We start from the raw sequence: 27,404 nt of genomic DNA, 5'->3' as shown, positions 1-27,404 counted from the left end.
TGTATAAACTCATCTGAACAAGTTCTTGCTATTAATTTTGTTTCACTTAGGTTTAAGGGTGGTTGATTTTAGTTATGTTAAATTTTTTTCTTAGAGAATTAAACCAGAATGTAAAAAATTTACACAACACTTTTAGTTCAACAGCATTGATTTAAAATTGCACCTTTAGCTAATCCGGTGCAAGCTTATTTTTATGCAAGGCCTTTGACAAAGGGCTAGTCTACCAGTGTAACTTACTTGGATATATATTGAACTGTCTCTTCTAAACCAATATAGTTAAACCAATGCAAAATGTTCTGTGGACGCTCCTATATCAGTTTGAATGACTTATTAGGTTTATCTTAAACCCATTCCTAACTGACTTATACTAAACGGAAGTAAACCACTCTTGCGTAGAAGCATCTATTCAGTCTTTTTTTAACTGGTTTAATTATTTCTGTTTAGATTCACGCCTGAAGTTTTACTGATGCCACTTCCTTGTTTAGAAAGAAAACTTGTATAAGAGATGCACTATTTGGGGCAATATCCAATCACTAACATGCAAAATGTACAGTCAAAATATATATCAGTTCCTATTTACTGAAGCTAAGTCTATGCTACGATCTTTTGCTGGCGTAGTTGCACTGGTCAAGGATGTGATGAGGTGTGATCTCTGACTGACATAGCTGGGCTGGCAACAGCCCTTAGTGTAAACAGTTATTCCGGCAAAACTGCTGCTTCTATAGCTCATTGCGCTCTTGTGTGTGTGTTTGGAATAAGCTTTACCAGCAAAAGCAGTGTTTTGCAGTGTAAGCTATATGCGTATTAAGGCCATGTCTAAACTATGGGTGTTACAGCTATATAGCTACAGTCCTGTAGTTATGCCACTGTAATGTAGGTGCATCCTACAGTGACGAGGGTTTTCTGTCGTTGTAGGAATTCCACCTCCCTGAGCAGCAGGAGTTAGGGCCACAGAAGCATGTCAACCTAGCCATGTCTACACCATGGTTAGGTTGGCATAGCTACAGCACTCGGGGGAGAAGAGAACAAGGAGTTCTTGTGACACCTTAGACTAACAAATGTATTTGAGCATAAGCTTTCATGGGCTAAAACCCACTTAATCGGATGCATACAATGGAAGATACAGTAGGAAAATATATATGCACAGAACATGTGAATTTTTCATATTCCTGTAAAATGGAGCTAATACCCAGGTGAGTTGTGAAGATAAATTAATATTTGGGAAGCACTCAAATAGTGTGGTGATGAGAACTATAGAAAAAGCCTATGAAGAAATTAATAGCTCTGTTTACAGCCCAACTTAAGTTACTTCACGCTATCCGAAGGCTTTGAGCCACATATAGAATTTCGAAGAGGAAGCAAAATATTGAATAACTTCTCATTAAGTGGGCACTATCTATTTTGAGGACTGAAGGAGGCAGGAGTTCTATGGACACATAGTATGTAATGATGTAAGTAGACTATATAATAATGCATTTGTACAAGCGTACCAAATTAAGGTTGCACAGGTAACCTTAACTCTGGCATTTCTCAACTTTTGAGGCCTGGTCTACACTGGGGGGCGGTGGTGGGTCAATGTAAGATACGCAACTTCAGCTATGGGACTACCGTAGCTGGAGTCGAAGTCTCTTATTCTGACTTACCTCCTGTCCTCACCGCGCGGGATCGACGGCTGCAGCTCCCCCGCCGACTGCGCTACTGCCGCTCTCTCCAGTGGAGTTCCGGAGTTGACAGGGAGTGCGTTTGGGGATCGATCTATTGAGACGCGATATATTGATCCCTGATAAATCGATCGCTACCCGCCAATACGGCGGGTAGTCTGGACGTACCCTGAGTGCTTAACTTTGCAACTTCAATAATGTTCTTTGAATGTTGTGTTCTTGCATGTAATTTATGTGAATGCACCAAGCCCTTTATTGTATACCAAGTTGCTTTAGCTGATTCAGAGGTTATTTAAGAGAAGACTGAGACCTTTTGAAAATATGAAATCAGTGTTCAGTACATACTTTAACTACTCCATACTTCCCAAAAGCCTGTGAAATAGGCTTGCAGTTTGCTCTGAAAGTCAACAAATTTGATGTATTTCAGACCAATGGAGAATGTAGCTCCAGAGTCTCCATTAATTGTATCTGTAGTGGCATAGCATCTAGAAATGGGAGTTCTCTCAAGCAGGCAAAACTTAAGCCATTTAGGACTTTATAAGCCAAAACCAACATCTTAACTTCCACCCTGGAATCAAAAGGCAGCCAGTTCAGATCATAAGAAACTTGTGATCTATATTAGAATAATAGAACACTGGGATTGAAAGAGACCTCAGGAGGTCATCTAGTTCAACCCCTTCTGAAAGCAGGACCAACCCCAACTAAATCATCCTAGCCAGGGCTTTGTCAAGCCAGGCCATAAAACCCTCTAAGGATGGAGATTTCCACCATCTCCCTAGGTAACCCATTCCAATGCTTCACCACCCTCCTAGTGAAATAGTTTTTCCTAATATCCAACCTAGACCTCCCCCAGTGGAACTTGAGGCCATTGTTGCTTGTTCTGTCATCTGCCACCACTGAGCAGAGCCCAGCTCCATCCTTTTTGGAACCCTCCTTCAGGTAGTTGAAGGCTGCTAACAACTCCCCCCTCACTCATCTGCGGACTAAATAAGCCCAATTCCCTCAGCCTCTTCTCATAAGTCATGTGCCCCAGCCCCCTAATCATTTTCATTGCCCTCTGCTGGACTCTCTCAAATTTGTCCACATCCTTTCTGTAATGGGTGCTCCAAAACTGAACACAATACTGTAGATGAGGCCTCACCAGTGCTAAATAGAGGGGAATAATCACTTCCCTCGATCTGCTGGTAATGCTCTTACTAATACAGCTCAATATGCCGTTAGCCTTCTTAGTAACAAGGGCACACTGTTGACTCATATCCAGCTTCTTGTCCACTGTGTAATCCCCAGGTCCTTTTCTGCAGAACTGCCACTTAGCAGTCGGTCCCCAGCCAATAGCAGTGCATGGGGTTCTTCCATCCTAAGTGCAGGTTTCTGCACTTGTCCTTGTTGAATTGCAAAGGATTTCTTTTGTCCCAATCCTCCAATTTGTCTAGGTCGCTCTGGACCCTATCCCTACCCTTCAACGCATCTACCTCTCACCCCAGCTTAGTGTCATCTGCAAACTTGCTGATGGTGCAATCCATCCCATTATCCAGATCATTAATGAAGATGTTGAACAAAACCGACCCGTGGGGGTTGAAATTGGAGGTTTGTTATTTGTTACCGGAGGTTCTATGAGAGATGTGGTCCCTATCTGATTCTAGGAAAAAAATATTTAGGAAAAAATATTTGATATGACGTCCCCTATTACCAACACTGAACAAGGAAGAGTACAGTCCATGAATAAGAACTGTTAAAATTTTCTGCCTGCACATTCTCAGGATTCAACAGAAAGACTAGACTCCCGCTGGAGGAAGATAAGGAAATCTAGATGATACTAGAGGAAGGCTGAAGACCATCAGTTTTCAGCCTCCATAGCCTCCAACCATTTGGCATAGCTACTGTGCTGTTAGTAAGGACCCTTCTCACAGTTGGTCCATAAATAAGAACTGTTAAAATTTTCTGCCTGCACATTCTCAGGATTCAACAGAAAGACTAGACTCCCGCTGGAGGAAGATAAGGAAATCTAGATGATATTAGAGGAAGGCTGAAGACCATCAGTTTTCAGCCTCCATAGCCTCCAACCATTTGGCATAGCTGCTGTGCTGTTAGTAAGGGCCCTTCTCACAGTTGGTCCATGAATAAGAACTGTTAAAATTTTCTGCCTGCACATTCTCAGGATGCAACAGAAAGACTAGACTCCCGCTGGAGGAAGATAAGGAAATCTAGATGATATTAGAGGAAGGCTGAAGACCATCAGTTTTCAGCCTCCATAGCCTCCAACCATTTGGCATAGCTGCTGTGCTCTTAGTAAGGGCCCTTCTCACAGTTGGTCCAGCATACCAGCTATTGTTATCCAGACAAATCAAAGTGGAAATAACCAGTGTCCAACTCTCTTCTTAAGCTAGTAGAAGAAATTTGGTCCCATTTAAAGAAAGGTGAAACTTCTTGTATCTTAATGCAGTTCTGCCAAGCACTTAATTGCAGCTCATCCTGAATACAGTAATCTGATGCTTCTGTCAGCCAATAATAGCATCACACCAATATTAGTCAGTAGGGTAGGACCAAGGGAATCAGACTGCACCAATAAAATATGTACCTTTTCCAAAGGGCCTTTGACTGCTTGGCTGAAAAAGAGATGGGGCTGTTTGAGCATCCCTACTTAAATTACTTAAAATGAAGATTTACTTTAAATATGATTTTTAAATACACTATTTAATTTATTGTGTGGTACATGTTCAAGGAAAACCTGTTTTATTTCAGTAGAGGCATTCTGTACAAGCCTGTTGTATGGTGATGGGTTTCAGTTGGTTTTTTGGCAGAAAATGTGGTTTCAGCAAAAATGAATTTTTTCACTGTAAAATGTTGATGGGGGAATTTTTTTCTATGGTAAAAATTGGAAAAATATTTTATATTAGGTTAACAAATTTAAATGTTTCAGTTCGAGGATGTTGAAACGTTTTTCTTTTGGCTGAAAATGTCAGAAAGAAATTTGACATTCCCAGATCAAATTTTTTTGTAACTTACTATTTTGTGGAAAGTTTTGGTATTTTGATTCTGCCCAGATTAAAGATGAAAACAGATGTTAGAATATTAAAATGTCCTATATATTAGAAATTCGATGTTTATCAGTTCTATTAAATTTTTCACCTTGCCAATCTTTTTCACCCAAATAAAGATTACAGTGTAACTAAAGTTTAAGTATAAATTGAATGTATTTGAACTAGAAAATCTTTGTAAATTTGAAATGTATTCAACACCATTAAGCAGTTGATATGTTTTTTTTTATTTTGTTTTAAAACTTGCGTAGGTGCATCTAAAGAAGGAGGAGCTGGAGCTGTCGATGAGGATGATTTCATTAAGGCGTTTACAGATGTTCCTTCTGTACAGGTAAGACATTGTCATTCATGCTCAATTTTATTTTCAGAAGAAATGTCTTTTTGTGTGTTTTGATTTGCAATTCTTTGTGTCAACAAGCTTCTTTAATCTTTAATTTTTTTCTAATTATGCTTTGTTGTCATGAAATGATCAGGCTTTTAGCGGGGCATTGTTAAATTTTCCCCTTCAAATTGTTGCCAGTGCCTGCTCATACATTCTAAAAATGGGTTTTGGCTTCCATTGTATTTTTAGGCTAGAATTAGAAGTTAGCGATAAGATTTGTTCTGCACTGAACTTTGGTATATTGGTCTGGTCTAGGACATTAATATTATTTCTAACGTAGGCAAAGGACAGTTTGTGCTGATATATTAAAAAAACCCAAAATAGTGTTCTGAGGAAGTGGGTATTCACCCACGAAAGCTCATGCTCCAAAACGTCTGTTAGTCTATAAGGTGCCACAGGATTCTTTGCTGCTTTTACAGATCCAGACTAACACGGCTACCCCTCTGATACAAAATAGTGTTGTTTTTTAACAGCTTTCTTGTGTAATTTGAGTCATGGAGGGTTTGATTTTTTAAAATAAGTTGACGAGGTTTGATTCACATTGCTAATTTCCTTTCTGTTTGTGAATAGTGGATTAAAATTTACCAAGATATTAACTTTAGGAATTGTTTAATACACTCATACAATGCCTGTGTTTACATATGTTGGTTATTACTTGCATTCAAAATGAACATGTAAACTTTCTGTGTCATGGTCCCTATCATATGAATAGGCACCCTCTTTTTTAAGAAAAGTGAAAATATGCATTTTTTGATACAGCAGCTAATCATGGAAATATTTGCTTTGGAAATAAATGCAAATGTATAATTGAGTCCAGTTTTGCATCATAATAGGATCAATTCCATCATCATTGCATTGTTCCTGGTAAATAATGTCAAATTAGTTGTTAAGTTTTCCATTGATGGTTATTTCCCAGCCTCTCTTGGAAACACTTTGTTTCAACTATTAGTTACTAATTAACTTTTTATTTTCTTTTCAGGTTCAAGACCATTATTATTTTATTAATCTTTTCCCAGTAACTGCTGAGAGAAGTGACCTTGTTCTCACTGAAGTGTTATTTTACGTGTTTAATGCTGATACATGATGTGAATGAAAGAAGACATGATTTTATGGAAAATCTAGGATTGTACTTAATTAAATGCTGAACTAGACAAATAGTTTAAAAAGCAAGGCTAATGTTTTCAAAGTTGATGCCTAAAATTTAGGACCTGAATCCAGCACACCCAGATAGATTTTCAGAAGTGCTTATTTCTAACAGAATTCTTTTGAAAAGTCTAGCCTTATACCTGGGTGCCTAAATTATGGATGCTGAGTTCTTTTTGATATCTGACTTTTAATTAAGTGGTCTGAATTATCAGAGTGCTGAACTATAGATATTTGGTGCTTCTTGTGGTTGGGCCACCTGTTAAGTGATCTCTTGTTGGGGGAAAAAAATTACCTAAACCCCCAACGTATAGTAGAACACTGAGAACTCATTGCAGGCTGTGATTACCATAAAGGATCCTCTGTATGACTGATCCACAGTGGTATATAGTATTCCTTCCATATGACAACACAGCTGTTTGTTAGGTATACTTCTGAGGACATCCGTAGGCAAAGGCGCAGCTGACCGTTTTTATGAAGTGAATAGTTTATTGCAGGTATCTCCATAACACCCGGCCCCACCCTTAAGCAAATCTTTGCAGAATTTCAACCCTTATGCTGCAAGATTTTTTTTTCCCCCTCTCGTTTACATCTTGCTCCTGCGTGGATGATTTTGGATGCAAATACACCACTCTTTCTTACTAGCATTTATCCCCAGTATGTTGGCAAGGGCCATGCTCTGCAGCACAGGGTGTGGTCAGTCTATATTGGTTGTATAACACATACGATCCTAGACAGATTCTTGTAATCACTCAAGAGTGTCCAAATGGTAAATGTCAAAATCTAATTGAAACAGATCTCCCTATACAGGTTGTGCAGGTCAGGGTAGTGGTTCGTGATTTTAGCATATATGGAAGCACCTCATGGATCAGGCCATGAGGCTGCATTTGTATCCAGGCCAGGAGACCTCCTGTATAGTGGCCTCAGATTGCAAGCAGCACTGCTCCGAGCATGAGCTCTGGAGTAGACAGTAAGACTGTTAAGCCTAGGAAATCCTTACACGAGAGCAGGCAACATGGCAATAGATATAAAGACAGATCCCCATTCAAATCAGAAAAGAAAAAAGATCCCTCCCCATATCAGTCCAAAGGTTAGTCATAGTGCGCAGCTCCTAGACAGTTAGGTTCGCATAAACCTGCCATTCAAGAAGGCAAAGTGCGAAGGAAGAAAGATCTGACAGTCCCAGTTTTGGCTCCTTCCCACAAACCAAAGGGCAGGTACCAACCAGATCCATTCAACGGTTCCAATTTACTCTTATGGGATCCTTTGAGTACTACACCTGGATCTCCCAATCCATTTCTCAGAGGCTCCCCAGACATCAGGGAGGGTCAAAACCTGTACGTCATTTTAGGATATTTTCACTCTGTTGTAACTACAGAATTCTTTTTTGATGGTCGTGGATCTCCTTGGTGACATCCCTACACCTGAAGAAATCACCTTGAGAGGAAGAGGATCCTCTCCTAATGTGTCCACAACTCATAACATCCTCCTACGTTATCTGTGTCACCACTAGGAGAGCAGGAGCCTATTATTTCATCAAGAAAATCTGTCGTTCCAGATGATGCTTCCCCCCTCATTGTGCCCGACTGGCCAATACAGTTCTGGTTCTTGGAACTCCTGAGGATTTCAACCCATCCTCCCATCAACATCTGACCACTGCCAGATCTGTTGACACAACACAATGGTACAATCAGGCACTGCAGCTCAGGACCACTATAACTCAAGGCCTGGTATTTGAATAGGGATCAGATGTTCAGTGGCAGTTCAATCCATTCTTAACCAAAGGAGGAAGGACTCTACCAAGAGAAGCTCTTTGACCATATGGAAGTGCTTCTTTTCTTGGTTACACCACCACCAGCCATCTCCAGATCCTCTGTAATCCCTGTTTTTGTAGAATACCTGCTTACCCATAAGACATCAGGCCTCTCTATCAGTTGCCTGCAGGTCCACCTTGCAGCAATCAGAGCTTTTCATCCTCTAATTGAGGACTATCTGTACTCAGCCAATGATGACTAGATTCCTGAAGAGACTTATTAGAACTTTTCCAGCAATGGTGAAACCAACACTTCAGTTGGACCTCTACCTTACCAAATCTCACTTCGAAGCATTAGCCACCTGTTCTTTGTGCCATCTCTGGGTGAAAGTTGTCTTCCTAGTCACCATTACGTCAGCCAGAAGGGTGAGCAAGCTGGGAGCACTCATGGCAGACCCACCATACACCATCGTCCATAAAGTCTGTCTTTGCCTCCAACTGAAGTTCATTCCTAAAGTCATTTCAAAGTTTCACATGAATCAGACTATTCACTTATTGGAATTTTTCCTCGAACCATATGGCTCTGATGCAGAGAGAAGGCTTTAGTCCCTAGATGTCTGGTGGCCTTTTATCTACAGAGAACAAAAGCAATTAGAATGACACCTAAGCTTTTTATCACATAGTAGAGTGATCAAGGTCTAAAGGTCTATCTGTGCAGAGACTCTTTAAATGGATCTCAGGCTGCATGGAGGAGATGAAAGTCCATTCAATTAGAGCTCAAGCAACCTCTGCAGCATCTCTGCAAAACGTGCCTTTACAAGATGTAGGGTGGTGACCTGGAGCTGCATACATGCCCTTACAAGACATTACCTGTTAGTCTCGACCAGGGTGGCCAAAATGACTCGTGAGCTGCATGCGGCTCTTTTACAGTTAATGTGGCTCCTGCCCCCCTTCTCCCCCCCATTCTCTGCATAGCAGACTTGGGGGCTGGGGGGAGAGCTTGGGGCTTCCGCTAGAAATGACTAGTGCCTGCTGGGGGTGGAGGGCACAGTTAAAAGGTTCGGGCCCCCAATAACTTGAGTCTCACACCCCTAGTCTCACCTTCCTCTTTCGCGCCACGTCCCTTCCGCTCCCAGGTGTTAGCTCTGCCTGGAGAGGTAGCGGCAAACAGCTGGGAGCTGCATGGAGGGTCCTCTGTTTTAGCTCCTTGGGGAGAGGCAGCAGTAAAAGTAGCAGCGCTCCCTTCAGCTCCCAGCTGTTTCCCGTTGTCTTTACCCAAGGCACAGCCTCCAGCTTGCCAGCTCCAGTAGCTGCAGTGCAAGGAGGGGACCCGACAGCACATGACCCCACATGTCCTCCTCGCACATCGCCTCTGGCTGAAGCCCCGTGGACAGCAGTATTACAGTCATACCATCTGCAGCCTCGTGCCCACGTCCTGTTTGACTACTGCTTACTAATCTCCCACATGTGGAATACACAGGGATTGTCACTCAAAGAAGACATGGATGTTACTTACCTGTAACTGGAGATTCTGTAAGATGTGTGGTCCCTATCTGAATTCCACTGCTCTGTCCTCTCTGCTGTGGATCATGACCAGATCTTTGGTAAGAATAGAACTGGAGAGGCATTGGCCTGCTCTGCTGTTCATACCTTCGGTTCAGAGCACAAGGAGATTAGCTCCCATGTGCGCACCAACGGACACGGCTTACTAAAAATGTCTAGACTCAGACACGTGAATACAAATAGGGACCATATATGTCATAGAATCAGATAGGGACCACATATCTCATAGAACCTCTAGTAACAAATAACAAACCTCCATTTTCAACATACTACCATTTTCCAACAACAACAAAATTTGTCAAATTATTTGAAGTTGCTCAAGAGGAACTTACTCGAAACTCTGTTTCTGACCTGCTTCCCTCTGTTGGCTGGAGAAAAGTCAGAACATGAATTTAGCATGTTTCATGAAGGCGGGAAAGAGCATGTTCTAGTTAGATCCTGGGGAGCAGAGAAGGGTATGTGAGTGTAGGAGATGGAGTAGAGAAATCAGAAGGACTTCATTAACTTGATTGTATATGAAAGTGGGTGCTTTCAAACATGCATTTTCTTAAGCTTTTAATTTTCCTCCTTGTGAAATCTTCTTCCTTATACATGAACACTGGAATTGACAACAGTAGTTAACAAGTTGATTTTTGTTTTGTCGAGTTATTGGTTTGTTGGTCAGTCAAACTTTGATTTTTTTTTTTTCAGGTGAAAAGGTAACCCAAACTGTGAAAATAGAGGCCTTCTTCAAAATATAGTTTTAAAAATGTAATAAATTACTAAATGCATTTATTAAAGGAATGTACAGAAGGAACATTGAAAAAAACTAATTATAGCTATGCATCACTGGGATACATATTACACACATAGATGTTACTGAGATTCTTAAAGTATTTTTCAAACCAATTGTTGGTTTTATTTGTGCTGTAGAGTGCCTAGCAATTCAGTCAGGGCTCTTTTGAGCCAAGTACTATATACACATAAGTCCCTGCCCCAATATTATTTTCATAATAGAACAATTTTATATACATACTGGGAAATTAGATTGAAATTTAATCACAGTAACATATTGACCTATTTCCTAAACATTTCACTCACAATGAATTGTAGCTGAATCAAAAAATTAAATTACTGAAATTAATAAATCACTGGAGTTGGTGATTTACTTGTTCTGTAGACTGAGACTGAAATCTTTCCTGAGATAAAATGTTTATCACAAAATCAACGTTACACTTTTGAATTTAGAAGGCCTTGAATGACAGTTGTGTATATAAATAAAAATTTGTTCTAAAATGGAAACTCTATTAGAATCTGCCTATGTGGAATTTTGTCCTTAATGTTTTCAAAATTGTAGTTCAGTATTTTTTTTAAACCTATGGCAATTATTGTCCCTTTTCTCAGGTAAACATGAAAATATTAAGTCTACATTTTATTTGTTTTTAAACAGATCTATTCTAGTCGAGAGCTTGAAGAAACATTAAACAAAATCAGGGAAATTCTCTCAGATGATAAACATGACTGGGATCAGCGAGCCAGTGCGGTATGTTTTTTATCCAAACAGATTGTCCAAACGTTGTTCTAAAAAAGCTTTCACAAAATGGTGAAGTATTTACAATTGAGATTAATTCAAGAAATTTTCATATTAGATACACTTTTAAAGATGGAATTGTTTTTCATATTTTTATGTGGTGGTGTATCATTGCAATATCAATTTGAAAAAAAACCCCTAGAATATATAGAGAAATATATTTCTAACGGTGTTTAAGTGGTAATTTTTCCAAAGAACGTCTTCTGAGTCTCAGCGTGTGTATGCACAAAATTATGTGTACACACATATACATGTGCCTTGCAGGTAGTGACACTTGCCTGTAGGCTTTACATATTTTAAAACCTCTGTCTCTGTGCAGTCAGGAGTATTGATAACTAACTGTCTTAATTTTGTTGTAGCTCAAGAAGGTTCGATCGCTGCTTGTTGCTGGAGCTGCACAGTATGACTGCTTTTTCCAGCATCTACGGTTGTTGGATGGAGCTTTTAAATTATCAGCTAAGGATCTCAGATCCCAGGTGGTTAGAGAAGCGTGCATTACTGTAGCGTAAGTACATGCTTGGTTTTAAATGGCTCTAGATTTAAATAAGGTATATGAGGTATATGGCTAGCAACATCAAGATGTTAAAAAAATACATCTCAGCTGTGCGAATGCACCATCAGCTAAATATGTGTTGAGTTTCTGTGTACCATACCTGGTTGGAGAGTGGAGTCAGGATTTGAAGCTGTGGAACAATGCATATAATCTAAGGCAGCACTCTTCATTGTAACTGCGAGTATCTTCCATGATGTAGAAGATATGCTATATCTTGGCTGAATAAGACATCCGCTTGAAAAGAGAGCGTTTATATAAAAGAGCAGGGGATTATTTTAGTAAGTGAAATATTTTTACACTTATTAATTTACTAAAACTGTTCTGAAAAGGTACATGAATGTATTGTGAATTAAGCATAGAAATAGTCATGTTAGATTTTAATTATAATTTTCTATTGAGAATAATTCATGTGCTTTATATTTGGATAATGCCTTGTCAAAATGATTTGTTTTGAACAACAGACAGTCTTGAGTGACCTTCAGTGTATATCACTTAGGTTGGGACAAAGTTTATGTTCCCTTTAGATAGTAAGTGCAATTCTTTCATAGAAAAGAAAATCACTTGTAGAAAAACAGATGAGCCATCATTTCAGTTAAGCATTTCAGTCCTTTTGATAACCAAATTGGATGTGTTTACACATTACATTAATCACTGTTTACTCAGAAACTCGAGTTCCAAGCCTCAGAACAATTACTCCTGGGTGCTTGTTACCATGACTTCAGTGTGGCTATTCATAGTAACAAGCACTGTGCCCTGTAGCATTTTCAGGAGCAGGCCCTTACATTTAATAGTCTAGTCAATTGATTGAAAATAGAAGTGAAATGAGGAACTTCAATATCACATCATATATACATGTAAATAGTGAAATATATTTAATGTAGAGCTGTCAATCTCAGTTAACTCACGTGATTAATTCAAAAAACGTAATCACAATTTAAAAAATCGTGATTAATTGCACTTATAACAATAGAAAGCAATTGACATTTATTAAATATTTTTGGATGTTTTTCTACATTTTCAGTATTGATTTTAATTACAACACAGAATACAAAGTACACAGTGCTTACTTTATATTATTATTTTTAATTACAAATATATGCACCGTAAAAATGATAAGCCAAAGAAATAGTATTTGTCAGTTCACCTCATACGAGTACTGAAGTGCAATCTCTTTACTGTGAAAGCATAACTTACAAATGCAGATTTTGTTTTGGTTACATAACTGCATTCAAAAACAAAACAGTGTAAAACTTTAGTCTACAAGCCCACTCAGTCCTACTTCTTATTCTGCCAAATGCTAAGACAAACAAGTTTGTTTACATTGACGAGATACTGCTGCCTGCTTCTTATTTACAGTGTCGCCTGAAAATGAGAGCATGGCACTTTTGTAGCCAGCGTTGCAAGGTATTTATGTGCCAGATATGCTAAACATTTGTATGCCCCACGCTTCCATGCTGATGATGCGTTCTGCTTGATAACGATCCAAAGCAGTGCAGACTGATGCATGTTCATTTTCATCATCTGAGTCAGATGCCACCAGCAGAAGGTTGATTTCTTTTTTGGTGGTTTGGGTTCTGTAGTTTCCGCATCAGTGTGTTGCTCTTTTAAGACTTCTAAAAGCATGCTCCACACCTCGTCCTTCTCAGATTTTGAATGGCACTTCAGACTCTTAAACCTTAGGTCGAGTGCTGTAGTTACTTTTTAGAAATTTCACATTGGTACCTTCTTTGCATTTTTCCAAATCTGCTGTGAAACTGTTCTTGAAACGAACATGTGCTGGGTCATCATCCGAGATTGCTATAACATGAAATATATGCAGAATGTGGGTAAAACGGAGCAGGAGACATACAATTCTCCACCTAAAGAGAACAATCACAAATTTAATTGACGCAATATTTTTTTTAACGAGCATGATCAGCATGGAAGCATGTCCTCTGGAATGGTGGCTGAAGCATGAAGGGACATATGAATCTTTAGCGCATTTGGCAGGTAAATATCTTGCAATGCCAGCTACAACAATGCCATGCGAATGCCTGTTCTCATTTTCAGGTGACATTGTAAACAGGAAGCAGGCAGTATTATGTCCTGCAAATTGTAACCAACCTTGTTTGTCTGAATGATTGGCTGACCAAGAAGTAAGACTGAGTGGACTTGTAGGCTCTAAAGTTTTACGTTGTTTTATTTTTGAATGCAGTTTTCTTCTGCACATAATTCTATATTTGTAAGTTCAGCTTTCATGGTAAAGAGATTGCACTGTAGGATTTGTATGGGGTGAATTGAAAAATAAAATGTATTTGTTTCTTACAGTGCAAATATTTGTAATAAAAATAAAGTGAGCACTGCACACTTTGTATTCTGTGTTGTAATTGAGATTAACATATTTGAAAATGTAATAAACATCCAAAAATACTTAAAATAAATAGTATTTTATTGTTGTTTAACAGCGCGATTAATCGCGATTAATTTTTTCAATCGCTTGCCGACCCCAATTTAATGTTTATGGTATTCTCAGAAATGCAAAAACAGAAATAGACATTTTTTTCTGTGGTGTTGGGGGCTTTCCCTCAACAAATGAAGAAAAAAAAATCCATATTTTACCACATAGTAGGCAGGCACTCTTCCTTCTAAATGTGTCTTTACAAAAGACATTTAACCCTTTGGTACTCAGAATGTCACTTGCTTCTGATTACAAGCACATTTTGCATTTGCCGTGCACTGGTGAAAACTTTGCTCTGAGCAATGGAGAGTTAAATTTCTGAGTATGGAAATGATCAGCTACTCTGAATTTATGGCCACAACTCTTGAATAAATAAGATGGGGAGGGACTGCAGATTTCATGTATGGCTAACTATGACACATTTTATAGTTTGCCTATGGCAGGATAAATTATGATGTAAAAGTCAAAATGTCACTTAATGTCATTAGGATAAATGCTGTGTTAAATTACTTTTTGAATTCAGTTTTAATGTATTGCATTTACAATGAATGCTTGATGTCCTTGAGAATAGCCACACGAATGTTTTGTTTTCCAAGATTATGCTGTCATGGTATGGTGAGAAAAAAAAACACTGTAGGTCCTAAGTAACGGTACACACATTAACTTCAGGTTTTTAAAAGTGATATTTTACGTGTAATCTTAATTGTAAGGAAGTCTAAGTCTGAGAGACAAAATTACTTATTGTTTAAACTTTCAAGTTGTCTGTAAGGTAAACAGTGTGATATTCATTAATTCTGTGAATCTTTTTTCATTAGGAAAATATAGACTTGGAAAAATGTAAATTAAGTACTATGATAGCCATTGTTTGGAAAGATCAGTCTTTAAAATGTCTGATTAACTTTCCATTTCTTGTTTTGAGGCCATAAAATTATTTTTATTAATTAATTTTATTTCATTTCCTGAACAGTCATCTTTCAACAGTTTTGGGAAACAAGTTTGACCATGGGGCTGAAGCCATTGTGCCTACTCTTTTTAATCTGGTCCCTAACAGCGCCAAAGTCATGGCAACTTCTGGCTGTGCTGCAATCAGATTTGTCATTCGTGTAGGTATTCCTCTGATGGTATTTTATGAATTTGTTTGATAAAAAATAACTCTACTCAGTTAGTCACTCTTAACAAAAATCTGTTGCCAGTTTAATATATATTCCATATTCACATAGTCATTGTTTTTAAAGACTGAACTGTGAGTTTTGCCCTGGGCAAGTGATTTTTTTGACAGATGGACAAAAGGTCATTATTCATCATCCATCACCATCATCATGGTAAAGGGTGGGCGAGGAGATACTGTGAAGGGCATGTGCATTTTCCTGACTGTGTTGCGAAGCTGGGCTATTTGTTAAGCGTATACCAAGAAATAACATTGCCTTGAGGGAACGGCAGAGTGAATTAAACTGTGGACTTGCTACTAATCCAAACATCCGTTTTATTTAAATAAAAAAAATCAGACTGCCTGCAGTTTATATATAAAAAGTTCTGACCCTTTTTAGCCTTTAAAAGTAGTAATTACAATTTTACACTGACCTTATCCACACTACAGCTGGATCTGGGGTTGTTTTTGTAAATTGTTAGAGATCTAGTCAGCTTAACTAGCTGCAAGTGTTTTTATGGCATCCACACCTAGTACTCTTCCTAACCACGTTTTAAGAGAGTATTCTGGGAGATTCTGGAGAGCTGTCACTTAGAACCTAGGTAACAACTGCTTGTGCTAAGGACCCACGGGTGTTTTTCTTCCAAAGCATTCTGGGATGTCTAACTGCACAGTTAGGAGAGGAGGAGGGAGTAGTTTTTTCAGTTAGTGGCATCAACTGGGATGTCTGTACACACCAAAATAACTATGTCTAGTTGCTCACAGAAGCCAAACTATATACTAGGTGTCATGGAGTAAGATGCAAAAAGTGAATACAACAAATGATTTGCTTATTGCAATTTAATTGGGAAAAAGGTTTATGACAGGTCTTAAACTTACATCCACTTAAGATTAACAGGCGATAACATACCAGAAAATAAATCTGACAGTCAAATAATTCCTATCCGAGTGTGCCTCTAAGCCTTATCAATCAGATAGCTTTTGCAGTGTGCCTGGAAGGTCAGCAAATTTGAGCTCTTGTACCAAACGCTGGAAATGAGCCAAAGGACCCTCATGGAAAGCACCCTACCCCCTGGCTTGTCTCTGTAATCACGAAGGGTCAAGCACCTTGACTGATATTATTCATGGCAGTAGGGCACTGGGGGCTTGGGGAGGGGGGGGGGGGCAAAGGTGATCTGCCGGGGCAGGTCCCAGGCTATTTAGGACTTTATAGGTCAAAGCTAACACTTCAAACTCCTCCTAAAAACCAGTTGGCTGCCAGTGTAGATGCTGAGGTACTGGTGTCTTGTGGTGGTAGTGAGAGATCCCACTTATTCTGCAGCGACTTCAGTCTCTGAATGGGCTTAAGGAGATTTACTCCCATCTTCAGTCTTGTTTTCCGTTTCATTGTGTTTCCTGTTCCTTGACCTGGCAGTGCTTAGTGTGGTCTGTTTTCCCTTTGAAAACCAGTAGAAGCAGATTATGACAAGAATGGTCATGAGGGTGAGGAATCCTTTCCACCACCAGAGAGGCGGGACTTCACTCAGGCTTTTGAGCGCTGGCTCCAATGTTTAAGCTGTTGAAGTGGGATTCTGATAAAAAGAAATGTATCTGTGAACAACATTAAAGCTGACTTATTAATGCAGTCTCAAAGTCAATTTAAAGCAAGCCATAGGCCAATATTCTGTATTTTTCAGAAATATTTGATTACATAAATAATTTTGTACATTTTTCTAATTCCTTTGTGATGCATTTTTCTGAGAGGCCTGTGTCATGATGTAAATAGCTCTAGACCAAATATTGTAAAATAAGGCTGTTGCCTCTATTTAAAAATCATGTTCTTTCCCCAGTAGGGTCTCATTACCACATGCCTTGTATATTGATCAAATGCCCTTATTCATTGATGAAAACAGTACAAAGTACAAATGAATTGATATTAATTTTTAAAAGTCAATGTTAAGTGAAAAATACACCAAATCAGTTGCTGTTCTGGAATTTTTCAATGTTAATTTATTTTTAATGTTGAGAGAAGGCAGTGCATTACAAACAGAGAAGAATCCTGCTGTTATGAGACGTTCACATGGTCACGTGTCACATTCACAAGCTATGGGGAAAAATACCATGTACTTAATGGGTTGCTAATAATACAGTTTAAAAAAGGCCGTGCAGTCTTTATATTATTTATAACAGTTTACTTTTTATGCTCAGGTGTTGATTAGAATAACATCTGGAATTGTGTGGAAGCAGCATCAATTTAGATTTTCTATGTGGAAACAGGTTACATTTCAACCTTCAAAGGTTTTTTTTGGTGGCTAAATGTTACATAAATGAGAAAATTGGGGTATGGTCAGAAATGTTTTTCCTTTGATATTTTTATATCTTAATTTTACATATGTTCATGACCTAATCAGGGAAGTGTACTTTTACACACATTCTTAATTTGGATTAAACAATTAACATTTTAAATCCTATATTTAATCATTATTAATTTTTCAGCAACAGATAAAATATTTACTACATTCTTTTGAAGTTTAGCACTCTGATTTCAGGAATGTTTTTGTCATTGGCTTCGTTGTGTTATAACATTTATGGATTTTTTTCAGCATACCCATGTGCCCAGACTAATACCTTTAATAACAAGCAACTGTACTTCAAAATCAGTTGCTGTCAGGAGGTGAGTATTTTATAAATAACAAATTATTAAAACTGTTAGTTTATATTTCTTAATTTTATAATAAACTACTAGCAAAATTATCTTCAAAATAGTATGTTTTTATTGCAGTCATTGGAATATAATGTGAAAATCTATTATCTAATAAACTACCACGCACTACAGATAATTGAGATTCAACAAAGTAAGCCACTTGTCCACATGCTGGTAATGAGTGAAAAATCTTTCTCTCGCAAATATGTGAGGGGGGACTCACCTATCAATTTCTGCACAGTTGAAGCTTTGATTTTTGCTTTTTCTTTCTTTTTCTTTTTTTGTTTTAAAGTTTCAAGCTTATTTCACTGCAAAAGGTAACCTTCCAAATGGAACCTAAATGTAAATAAATGAGATGTTTTCCCAAGTCTGAAGTGTTTTCCAAGCTCCAGTGCTTCTGCTGGCATAGGTTTCCAAACAGAAATAGACTGAAATTAACATTACTCTGGTCAGTTTTGCTGCTGCAGTTCAGAACCCACTGAGCAACAGTGAGTGTATCCAATTTGTCATTTTTAGGCTACTACTACTACTTTGTAGATCTGTGAACAGCAGCAGAGGCAGACACAGAGGCGTTGGCTGCACTGGCACTTTACAGCGCTGCAACTTTCTCGCTCGAGGTGTGAAAAAAACACTCCCTGAGCACTGCAAGGTATAGCGCTGTAAAGCGCCAGTGTAAACAGTGCTGCAGCACTGGGAGCACGGCTCCCAGCGCTGCAAGCTAATCCCCATGAGGAGGTGGAGTACATACAGCGCTGGGAGAGCTCTCCCCCAGCGCTGGCGCTGCGACCACACTCACACTTCAAAGTGCTGCCGCGGCAGCGCTTCGAAGTTTCGAGTGTAGCCAAGCCCAGAGGTTATTCGTGGGGAAGGGGCAGCTCAGAAGCATTATAGATTTTGCCTCCCACTCTTACAGATCCCTGAAGGGCTTGAATGGAGTAGTGAGAGCTGCTCTTCTATGAAGCAGGGGAGGGATAGAGTAGCAGAGACCTTCCTCCAATTGAAGCCATCAGAAGGTTCTGCAGGGGGACAAAAAGATGTAAAGTTCCTTGCATCTTCCAGCGCCTTGTTGATTGGACTTCTAAATTTATAAGACACGAGCTAGTTACAGGCTGTTACAAAAGACGATACTCTCAAGCAAGGAACAGGACTTGCTGTCTTGTCGAAAACTCACCAACCTCTTCCTCAACAGGTTTGGTGTGGTTGATTTTCTCACTGGGGAATTGCCACTTGGCTTAGCTAGTGGGCATTTTGCGCTAAACATGTTAAAGCGGTTGTATTTGTAGTAACGCTTGTTGAATGTCAAGTAATCATATGAACCATTTCTTCTTTTTAAAATGCAGTGTGATTGCATATAAGTGGTTAAAGATAAACAAGGTGAAAAGTAAGAAAATTTTGTACCATTACAACATAAGAAAAGCAATTTCCTAGTGTGTTAAGTGTGAGATGTTTTTTTATATGCAGTTGTTATTTTCGAGGAGGAAAAAGAACAAAGTTATCACCTACTATTTCAGAAAAGTAGAGAATTGCAGGTTTTTAACATTTTTTTTCCTATTTTGTTTTAGACGCTCCTTTGAATTTTTAGACCTGTTACTGCAGGAATGGCAGACTCATTCGTTGGAAAGGTAGGAGGAGTGTGTTCCTTTTTGTGATCTAGAAAAGTTTTCAATTAATTTCAAAAGAAAAATCCTTTGTTTAAATTCTACAACTAGACCACTTAACTAATTTGTGAAATAGGCTTTTACTCTGTATAACTATACTATTTGCTCTTATGAATTGTCCTATCAGTGTTTTATTGCTTCTGTTTAAACTTATCTTGGAGTTTAGAACTGGTAGACAAACACTTACCTGAAATTAAAAGGTTTTCTTAAATTTTGTTTTGTTTCTCTTAGCATTAATGTGACGGAAAAAATAATTTTATGATCCAGTAAAACAGCTGTATTTTGAAGAGACAACAGATATTTTTCTTCAAGTTATTGTCCCTACAGGTGCTCTATGTCTTATGTGTGCATTACATCAAACTTTTTGTCAGCGTGCCCTCTGGACCATGCCTTTGACCTGCTCATCTGTGTGCTCCATTACGAGAATATGTAGGGAGTAGTGGTGGTCCTCAACTGCTTGCAGCTTGAGACAGTGTTGTAGTATCTACTAGCTAGCTACACAGCTTGTTTATTATTTGTGTGAAGTATTTCTTTTTGTTACTTAGCTTTTCATTTATTTTATAGCCCAAACATGTGCTTGGGATAGGGGGTGTTCCCTCTTCCTTTTTTGTGGTCAGGGCTTCTGTTGCCCTCAGCCTGTGTTTTTTTTGTATCCTTTCCTACATGGATCATGAAAACTCAGGACTTCCATTAGTGTTTGTATTAATCAATGTTATAGTGATTTTAATTGTAGGTTGGTAGTTGAAATGTTAGTTACATTTTTTTTGGGGGGGGGGGATGCAAGAAGGACCTGCAGTCTCTTTAAAATGTTATTACTATTCCTTCAATAAATAATTATTACAAATTAGGTTCTGATGATACTGTGTCTGGAATTTTAATCCTAACATTAGAAAGAAAAGGAAATACTACAAAATTCTTGTTATTACTTGAAATGCTTTCCAGATTGGTGGTATTGTACAATCTGTGTGTGTGGCTGTATAGATGCAATATGAAACTATCTGAAAGGTGGGAAAAGACTGTCTTATCTTCTCTCCTAGTAAACTAAACAGTTACATAACTTTTTTGTCTAGAGTGAAAAATAGGATTATAATGTTGGAAATATTGTGACTGAATATTTTTTCTAAGGATAAGTATGTTACCCACCAGTGGCCTAAATTAGTCTACAGTAAAATGACTTGGAAAATATTTTACACATTACTTAGTGATACACAATACACTATGTATTGCTAGCATGTTAAATCAGAGAGGTAAAAATATATCTGTTCTCTAAGAAAAGACAAAATTAGTATTTTGCTGCGACAGTATTTGATAGGTATTATACTGGCTGACAATATTCAGTGCACTTTAAATCCAGTCTGAAAAGAATGTAAATAAAACATATTAATCTAGGTACTTATTGGCCATAATCACAGTAATATCTGGGCATCTCACAGACTTACATGTATTTAATCTCATTAACACTCTGGTGAGGTAGGAAAGGTATTATTTTTTCATAGCTAGAGGGCTGAGGTACAGAGCAATTCAATGATTTGCCTCCGGTCACATAGGAAGTCTGTAACAGAGCTGGGAATTGAACCTAGCCTCCTAAATCCCTGTCCAATAACTTAAATGCAAGATCATCCTTTCCTAATACTGTGGTGATATCTTATAAGTAATGAGACTTCTTTGCTTTCAACTACTAGTACAGTATTTCTGAGTAAATAATCATTCTTCTTCAAGAGATGTCCCTGTGGGGTCTCCACTCCAGGTATTGGTGCCTCCCTGCGCCTTTGGTTGGAGATTTTAACAGCAGTACTCACACCAGTCATGCATGCGCAGAGCCTTCCTTCTCCTTCCCCCACCCCCTGCTCTGAGTGTACGTTAATAGTACGCATGTGCAACTAGTCTTCTCAGTTCCTTCTCCACCGTCCCCAGTCTGAGATGGAGCTCAGCAGACTCGTTAGAGACTTTCTCTCCCTTTGTTACAATTACCTTTCTAGTTAGTTTGTTTATTACCAGTAGTATTTAGTTACCATTTTTCTATCTTTTTTTCTTTCCTAAAATAAATAAATGAATAAAATAAATGAAAAAAACCTTTTCTTTGTTTCTGTCAGTGGCAGCCGTGTCCAACATGCCTGACTCCCCAGGTTTTAAGCGCTGCTTTGTCTGCAGTGATGCCATGCCTCTATCAGATGGCCACGCAGAGTGCATAAAATGTTTGGAGTCCTACATCCCCCACAAAATGTGCCCACTGCAACAAACTTAAATCTAGGGCATGGAAGGACAGGGAGCTGAGACTAAAACTGCTCCTCCTTCAGAAACCATTAGGGTCAGCTTCAGACCCGGGCACTGACTCTGGCTCCGCTGCATGCTACACCCCCCCCCCCCCCCCCCCCCCCCCCCCCCCCCCCCCCCCCCCCCCCCCGCCGCCTCAAATAGAGAAAAGAAAACTGCAAAAAAAAGGGCACCTTCTCTCAAAGGGAACTCTGCGGGAGAAGACTTCCTCTGGCAGATCTACAGCCTCCCTCCCAGCACTTCCCCGGCTGAACACTTTTGACGTGCTGGGCTCCTCTGATGCCGTGTGAAACCCACCTGTGGCTGCGGCGGTTCCGCCAAGCTTCGGTGCTGAGGCTTCAGGCTTCCAGTTGCCTACCTCTCATATGTCACCGTTTGGCACCACGACGGAAGCCATGCCGACACATGCTAACGTGCTTGACCCCCCGCAGGCTGTTGTTACTTTCCGGGCACTGACACCTGCTAACCTGTCCGGCAGTGAAACAATGCTTAGCATCCGATGCAGAGGAATTTTTCTTCACAGCACATTCCTCTTGCACAGCCCTCGCCTCACAGAGGAGCTCCAACACTGCAATTTACAGAGTCAAGGGACCTGCTGGTATCGCCTATGCTGCAGTCACCCCTACTCAATGCCTACTTCTCTCCAAGTGCTCAGTCAGGGTCCAGACAGCCTTCCTCCAGTGATGAGGAAGGTGGATTGCAGGGGGGAATTTTCAACACATCAAATATCCCATCTTCAGACCCCAATCAATAGAGGTCATAGAAAAATTAACTCGTCCTACTATCAGGGTCCTGCCCCATTCTGTGTAAACCACTGGATGGCACCACCTATGCCCTTCCCTCCACAGTGGCAATATTGGGCGCCATGGGCATCTTCTCCTCGAGATCACACTCACTATTCTACCTCAACCATGCACGACACCTGTCCGGCACTGCCAGCTGATGAACCTGACACTGACGTAAGGCACCAGGTAGCACCATCACAACTGCAGGATCAGTCACAACCTGCCTCAAACCCAGTAGACCCAGTTGTTACACCCTATGAAGCCTTACTTCCTCCTCTCAGAATTTCAAGACCTTTTCAAAAGAGTTGCCAGTGAGTTAATTCTTAACTTGGAGGATGTTCCTGAACAGCATGAGTTAACAGACATCCTGCAACCCTCTTCTTCTAGGATTGCATTACCGATCAACGCAGCCGTTTTGGAACCTGCTACAGCCATCTGGCAGACTCCTGCTGCAAGCCTACCTACCTGTAAACTAGCGGACTGCAAGTACTTCATCCCTTCCAGGGGTTCTGAATTCCTTTTCACTCATCCAGTGCCAAACTTGCTGGTAGTAGACGCAGTCACCAAAAGACCAAACAACAGTTTCCCTGCTCTATCCCATCCAACAAGGACAGTAAGTGACTAGATCTGCTTGGACGTAAAGTATATGCATCTTCCACTTTACAGTTTTGCATTGCTAATTATACTGCTGTTCTGGCAAAATATGACCACAAAAATTACAACAAATTCATGGACTTTATTGGTGACATTCTGGAAGAAAAGAAACAACAATTCACAGCTCTAGTTTCTGAGGGACACATCATCTACCGTTCTTCAAGCAGCTCGTGATGCAGCCAACACTGCAGCAAGATCCACTGCTACAGTAGTGGTCATGCGCCAAGGCTCATGGCTTTCCTCCTGTTCCTTTCCTCGAGAGGTCTAGAATACCATTGAAGATCTTCCCTTCGGTGACCAATTCTCTTTGCCTCCACGATGAACGACGTACTTCATTCAATGAAAGACTCAAGGACAACTCTCCGGTCTCTATGAATTCAAACCCCTATGATCAGAAGGCGACAATATCGATATCAACCCTACCAGCATCCACACTACCCTGCATATTCCCAGCAATTCCATAGATCACATGAGCAACAACAACAGCAATGCCAGAGACCCATATGCCAGCTTTGCTGTCCCAATTCCTCAGCAGCATCTCAGCCCCCTCTGACTAATGAGCAGATTTGAAGCCTTGGTCGAAGATTTAGAAAACAGTGTTCCCACTTCAGCGCTTAAACTGCATGCCCCTATTTTTGGACACTGCTTGCGACCATTCTCCCATTAATGGCAGAACATTACCACTGAAAAGTGAGTTATTGAGGTTGTCACAATTGGGTATTCTGTCCTTTTCCTATCTTTGCCTCCTACTCACCCACTCTCCCCGTCCCTCTTCAGGAACCCCTCTCATGAGCAACTGCTCATCCAAGAAGTACATCTTCTTCTATTGGGAGCAGTAGAACTTGTGCCCGAACACCACAGAAGGAACGGGTTTTAGTCCCATTATTTCTTAACAGGAAAGAAAACTGGGGGATGGTGACCTATCCTCGACCTCAGGCGGCTCAACAAATTTATCAAAAAGCAAAAGTTCAAAATGTTTACTCTCACCACCATAATCCCAGCGCTGGGGCAGGGTGATTGGTTTTCAGCTCTCGACCTACAGAACACCTATTTTCATGTGACTATACACCTCTACCCCAATATAACACAGTCCTCAGGAGTCAAAAAAACCTCACTGTTATAGATGAGACCGCGTTATATCGGGGTAGGGAGAGGAACTGCTCCCCGCCCCAACTTACCTCTGCTCTGCCTTCACCTTCTCCCTGAGCGCACTGCCACTGCTCCACTTTTCTCTCCCTCCCTCCCTTCCAGGCTTGCCGCACCAATCAGCTGTTTCACCTGGCAAGCCTGGGGGCGGGAAGTGGAGCAGCGGCGGCAACACGCTCAGGTGAGGAGGCGGAGATGAGCTGAAGCGGTTCTTCTGCACCCCCCGTTACTTGCTGTGACCCTCCCTGGGGTCCCCCAACCCCAGCTCACCTCCGGTCCACCGCCTCCCACGAGCGCACCGCAGTTCCGCTTCTCCCCCCTCCTTCCCAGGCTTGCCACTCCAATCAGCAGTTTGGCGCAGCAAGGCTAGGAGGGAGGAAAAGCGGATCTGCTGCGCACTTGTGAGAGGAGGCGGAGCGGAGGTGAGCTGGGGTGGGGGGGCCCTGGGTAGGGCCGCAGCAAGTAATGGGTGGGCGCAGAGGAACCACTTGTTGTAACATGAATTTAAATATAACAAGGTAAAGCAGCCCCGTCCCCCAGAGCGCTGCTTTACCGCGTTATATCCGAATTCACGTTATATTGGACCGCATTATATCGGGGTAGAGGTATATATCCTGCTCACAGACGTTTCCTTCATTTTACCCTCAGCTCGACACATTTTCAGTACAGAGTGCTACCCTTCAGCCTATCTACCGCCGCCCCATGTTTTTTCCAAGCTCCTAGCCATAGTCACTGCCTACCTCAGGAAACAAGGGGTCATATTATTTCCTTACCTCGACGATTGTCCCCTCAAAGCCTCAACGCTCGAGGAAGTGCTTCGAATCACGCAGCTCACTGTCGATTGTTTCCTATCCCTCAGCCTACAAATAAACAAATACAAATCCACATTATCTCCTACCCAGCACCTGGAGTTCATAGGAGCACACCTCAATTCCCGGATGGGAATAGCATCTCTCCCACTTGATCGCTTCGGCAGCAAAACTCTGCAGCAGTCCTCAGGTCACTGCTCGAGACTGTCTACAACTTCTAGGTCACATGGCCTCGTGCACTTTCGTGGTCCAAAACTCACGACTATACATGAGGTGCTTCCCAGCTTGGTTGGCCACAGTTTACAAACCGAATGTGCATGCTCTATACAAGCTTCTAGCCATACCTTTCAGAGTCAAAGATTCTCTCCTGTGTTGGACAGTTCCCTCCAACCTCTGCTCTGGAGTCTCCTTTCTCCAGGATGCACCATCCCTCATAATGACTACCGATGCATCCCTCACAGGGTGGGGTGCACACAAGTCCCACCACACAGCCCAGGGGCTATGGTCTTAAGCCAAAACCTCCCTGCACATAAACGTCCTAGAATTTTGAGCCATATGCAATGCCTGTCATCACTTCCTCCCATTAATCCGGAACCAACATGTATGGATGATGACAGACATCACCTGCATGTTCTATGTAAACAGGCAGGGTGGGACTTGCTCTCACTCACTTTGCACAGAAGCCATGAAGCCCTGAAATTGGTGCCTTGCGAACATTTGGATATCAGCTGCCTATCTTCCCAAAGCTATGAATACCACAGCGGATGAATTAAGCAGACACTCCACATGTGGGGCTACGCAACATAGACTTTTTCACAATTGCAAAAAGCATGAAATGCCCTGAATTTTGCTCCTGAGCGGAACTAGGCAAGCATTCCCTGGGAGATGCATTCATGATGCCATGGTTCCAGGACTTGCTATATGTTTTTCCTTCTATACCCAGTTTTCCACAGAGTTCTAACAAAGATGCAGACAGATCGTGCCATAGTAATTCTGATTGCCCCGTTGTTGCCCAGTCAACCTCACCAGAATATCAGTCTGCCCACTAATCTTGTTGCCCCTCACTCCGAACCTCCTATTGCAGCAACACTGCTGATTTCTTCACCCCAACCTGTCCATGCTTCGCCTCAAAGCTTGGTTCCTACATGGTTCTCCCAGAACGAACTAGCATACTTTGAGCAGGTTCAAAGAGTGCTCCTACATAGAGAACACAATCTACTCACATCACTTATCTCCGTAAGTGCAAGTACTTCACACACTGGTGCTCATCTAAACAACAACTTCCTACTTCTGCACCTCTCCCAATCATGCTTGACTACCTATTAGACCTCAAGCAATCGGGCCTTTCTTTCATCTCAGTCAAAGTCCACTTCGCTGCTATTACAACTTTTCATAACAAGATGGATGATACCTCTGGTTTTGCTCATCTAATCACCAGGCATTTTCTCAAAGGGCTCTAATCCCTATACCTGGACATTAAATCTCCTACCCCTCCATGTTACCTTTACTTAGTTTTATCCTGCTTAACTCAACAACCATTTGAACCCCTAGCCACTTGCTCCCTTTTTGTGAAAACAACATTTCTAGTGGCAATCACTTCTGTCAGATGCATATACACTATTTTTTAAGGACAAGGTTACCCTCCAATTACATTCCAAATTCCTTCCAAAGGTGCATTCGTCATTCCACGTGCATATGTTAGACGTATGCATGGCTTTGTCCTTCTATTGGGAGAGAACCAAGCCCTTTAGGATTTCTTTGTCTCCATCGCAGAGCATTCCAAAGGGACACCTATTTCTACCCAGAGACTTTCAAATTGGATTTCTGTGTGTATCTGACTGTGCTATCAGATAAAGAAAATGACACCTCCAGTTGGCATCAGAACTCACTATACTACATCTGTGGCTACCTCTATGGCTTTTCTATGCAAAGTTCCCCTGGCTGACATCTGTAAAACGGCCACTTTGTCTTCTGAACACGCATTTGTTAAGCACTATGCCCTTACTCAAGGACCTCTCTCTGATAACACGATTAGGCAAAGCTGTATTATCTACTGCATTCCTACCAAATACGAAGTCCCTACCTCCTTGAGATACACTGCCTTTCTATCACCTGGCGTGGAGCACCCACACGGACATCTCTCGAAGA

General features: G+C 40.7%; 1 protein-coding gene across 16 annotated transcripts in view; it reads left to right on the top strand.

Moving 5' to 3' along the window:
• The window catches only part of LOC127043791 (CLIP-associating protein 2-like), a 197,330-nt gene that overhangs the window by 102,957 nt on the left and 66,969 nt on the right, over positions 1-27,404 (top strand). For all 16 annotated transcript variants that reach the window (XM_050937913.1, XM_050937900.1, XM_050937899.1 and 13 more), the window contains 6 exons: positions 4,951-5,030; positions 10,970-11,062; positions 11,470-11,615; positions 15,068-15,203; positions 17,830-17,900; positions 19,493-19,552. In XM_050937913.1, coding sequence (XP_050793870.1) covers positions 4,951-5,030; positions 10,970-11,062; positions 11,470-11,615; positions 15,068-15,203; positions 17,830-17,900; positions 19,493-19,552 — 586 coding nt within the window. The remainder of the gene's footprint in view (positions 1-4,950; positions 5,031-10,969; positions 11,063-11,469; positions 11,616-15,067; positions 15,204-17,829; positions 17,901-19,492; positions 19,553-27,404) is intronic.

This window comes from Gopherus flavomarginatus, chromosome 2 (assembly GCF_025201925.1).
Source record: "Gopherus flavomarginatus isolate rGopFla2 chromosome 2, rGopFla2.mat.asm, whole genome shotgun sequence".
Classification (NCBI taxonomy): domain Eukaryota; kingdom Metazoa; phylum Chordata; order Testudines; family Testudinidae; genus Gopherus; species Gopherus flavomarginatus.
The sequence above is the reverse complement of the archived record's forward strand: the minus strand, read 5'-3'. Positions and strand labels throughout refer to the sequence as shown.